General features: G+C 32.2%; 1 protein-coding gene across 1 annotated transcript in view; it reads left to right on the top strand.

Annotated features, from left to right (window-relative positions):
• LOTGIDRAFT_107943 (hypothetical protein) overlaps window positions 1-3,201 on the top strand; it is a gene marked incomplete at both ends in the record, with an annotated part of 3,961 nt that extends 760 nt beyond the window's left edge. The window contains 8 exons of the mRNA XM_009066936.1: window positions 404-473; window positions 730-822; window positions 1,297-1,453; window positions 1,603-1,799; window positions 1,974-2,047; window positions 2,320-2,417; window positions 2,602-2,679; window positions 3,123-3,201. Of these exons, the coding sequence (XP_009065184.1) occupies window positions 404-473; window positions 730-822; window positions 1,297-1,453; window positions 1,603-1,799; window positions 1,974-2,047; window positions 2,320-2,417; window positions 2,602-2,679; window positions 3,123-3,201 (846 nt within the window). The remainder of the gene's footprint in view (window positions 1-403; window positions 474-729; window positions 823-1,296; window positions 1,454-1,602; window positions 1,800-1,973; window positions 2,048-2,319; window positions 2,418-2,601; window positions 2,680-3,122) is intronic.
• Window positions 3,202-3,216: the final 15 nt, after the last annotated feature.

Below are 3,216 nucleotides of genomic sequence, written 5' to 3'. Positions count from 1 at the left end.
ATTGATGTCATTGAGCCGTGGTCATTTACTATTAGGTTTCACTGCTTCCTTGAAAATAGCATTCATATTTATCATGTTACTATCATTGTAATGTAGATGTAAATTATCTATAAATGTGTCATTGTTATGTTAATAATACAGGCCAATATGAAAAACTGTCCCTATGTTCCTAAGTTAAGTTACATTATTTATATCCTAGAAGTGTAATCTATTATATCTTGCGATCCAAATATCACATCCCGTTGTAATGGATTTTGGAGACGTATCACAAGAAAATATCATGTTGAAAACAAAGTCTATTAGATTCCCAAATGCCCGAAGACTTGACATCTCTCTGACAATTTCCTTATCAATTAGTAATAAAGTAAAATGTAATTTGAAATTTAAACATATTTAAATACAGGATATTGAAGACAATGCTAAGTTTATAGTTGGTGGTGCCAAGTATGATGATATTACTCAAGGTCAACTTGGTGAGTTCAATATTTCATATATAGGTAGTAAATATGATCCGAACTTTAAGATATAAGCTAAAAGTAAAGTGAATAAATTATTGGTTGTCAAAATTCAATTCATTTGCAAAGAGTTTTTATATAGTTATATTAATGATGCGAGCAAAAACTTGAATTTATTCCTATCAGCAATTACTCTACTTTATCCTAGAAATTATCAATGTCTATGTCAGAGTTTGTCAAGATCAAAATATTACTTAGTATAAACATTTTGTAGGTAACTGTTGGTTTATTTCCGTTGTTGCTACTATTGCTACAGATGAAGTGTTGTTTAAAAGGGTTGTACCAGATCAAGAGTTGGATCAAACAGGTCTGTAATATAATGCGTAATTATAACTTTAACAGTACTTCCTAAAGATTTGATAAATATATATGTTTTCATATCAGAAGTGAGGTGAAGCAGAGAAGGTGAAGTTGAAATGAAGGCAAAGTGAACAAATTTTCAAATTGAGGCTAAATAAAAACTATTTTAAACAAACTAAACAAAAACTTATGGGCGAGTTACCTTCTTTAACATGAACCGATATGAAACGAAAAGATGCACGGAACGATTTAAAAGAGAAAGCGTAAAATGACTGCTAACCGAACAGGAAAACTATTAGAAAACGACCAGGAACTGAATAGACTAAATAACTTGAAATAAAAGGCACACTTGATCGCAAACTACACAGGGTTATCACCATTCTAGAAAACCTGATATCACTACCCACTGGGTTTGTTAGATCATCACCCCTTGGTACAGTCCATGCAGCTTTTAATGCTTATTTGGTATAAATATTTTCAGGAGTGGTTTGTTTTTATTTTTGGTACGATGGCGAATGGAAGGAAATTATTATAGATGACAGATTACCTACAAGTAAACGCGGCCGATTGATTTACTGTAAAAACCATGCCCAACCAAACGAATTCTGGTGTCCTTTGCTGGAGAAAGCATATGCCAAGTAAGTTTTTGGTCAATTTTAGCTGTAATGCTTTTTAGAATTAAAATCCAACGACCGAATCTCCTACCATTCAACAAACAAACTGAAAAATTGATGGCACAGGAAATATTTAGACTAAGTACTCTAGTGTTAATACCATAATTTTTCAGATTGTATTCATGCTATGGTGCATTAGATGGGGGTCTTATAAGCGAAGCTTTGGTTGATTTAACTGGTGGCATTGGCGAAACTTTAAATTTACCACCAAAACCTACAAATGAATATGTGAAAACGATGGAACATTTATCTGCCATACTTCTTAAATGTACCAAAATGAATACGATGCTTGGTGCAGGGATTATCGTAAGTGATTATATTATATATTATTTTATTTTTATGAACAAATCTGCCCAAATCGTTAAAATAATACATTATTTGTTGAAAATAGTTTTAATGAAATTGAATAACGCAACATAATTATATTTAAAAAAAAAACATGATATGACTGATGTTTTCTTTCAGAATCGGGCGTTTTGGACAGACGAGGAAAGGTCGGAAAGAAAATATACGAAATTAATGGATGAACATGCTTACAGTATTATAAAAATTGTAGAGGTATGATTTGTATGTTTAATATTCTCCTACATCCACTTACTTACTTCGATGCTGAAGTTTCAAGGGGGAGTGTGCAAAATTTTCTTTATCAAAAACGTCGTAAATTATAGCTGCAGTCTAACATTTTTAAAGCATGTTATTTATTTTTATATCTATTGATCAAACTGAATTTGTTAAACAAAAGGGTTGATTAAAAACTACAAAGTTATCCTCCAATTAATTCATCTATTAAGAAACAGGACAACTATATCAAGACTACATTGTATTTTCAGATAGAATATAAATATGATTATGTTACATTGTTATTGATGAGAGATCCCAATGCTAGAAATGCCGGCCATATGGAATGGAATGGAGCATGGAGCGAAAAGTAAGTACTATGTGAATGTGAATTGAAGTTTAATCTAATTGTGAACTGAACGGATGTAGAAGTCCCCATTTTCAGAGAGTATTTATTGTTTTCCAAATGTATACATATATTATGTTGGCATATTTTTGAAATTATTTGTTATTCAAAAATATTGTGAATTATTTCATTCACATTGAAATTTCAGTTCTGATGAGTGGAACCACATATCTCTTGATATCAAAAGAAAACTGGAATATTCACAAGATTTGGATGGCCAATTCTGGTAAGAATAATCATCCGAAATTTCATTTTGCCCTTTCATCATCTTCATGACGGATTGATAACGTCATCAAGGTCTGTAATGGTTTTATGAAGCTAATTTGATAAATATAAACCTGTTCAGGCGTGGTTTATTTACTTACATTATATACTATGCGCCTGTATTTATCAGCGTAATCATTGTTTGCTAAGGCATGTAGCCTGCATTACTTTCCAGCATATGTATTTCCAGTGTTTAATCTCGGTTTTGGTGAAAACACACCTTTCGGATTTTTCAATAGGGTTTTGACCCTGTCAGTGCGCTGATATCATCGTGTCCAAACCACGCCCCCATTCGTCATACTAAGACCATGTCAAAACCCGTATTCGTGATGTAATGGGCTGATATGTACATCATCTAGTAGGTCAGATGGTATAATAAACCATCTGTTTCACTTCATTTTTAAGGATAAGTGTAAAGGATTTTGTGAAACAGTTTGACTATGCTTATTGTACACATTTAACTCCAGATGCTTTAACATCAGAACTTGCTCTCGATCCG

Source organism: Lottia gigantea (assembly GCF_000327385.1).
Source record: "Lottia gigantea unplaced genomic scaffold LOTGIsca_8, whole genome shotgun sequence".
NCBI classification, from domain to species: Eukaryota; Metazoa; Mollusca; class Gastropoda; family Lottiidae; genus Lottia; species Lottia gigantea.
Note: the sequence above shows the minus strand (reverse complement) of the source record. Positions and strands in the feature narration are given on the sequence as shown.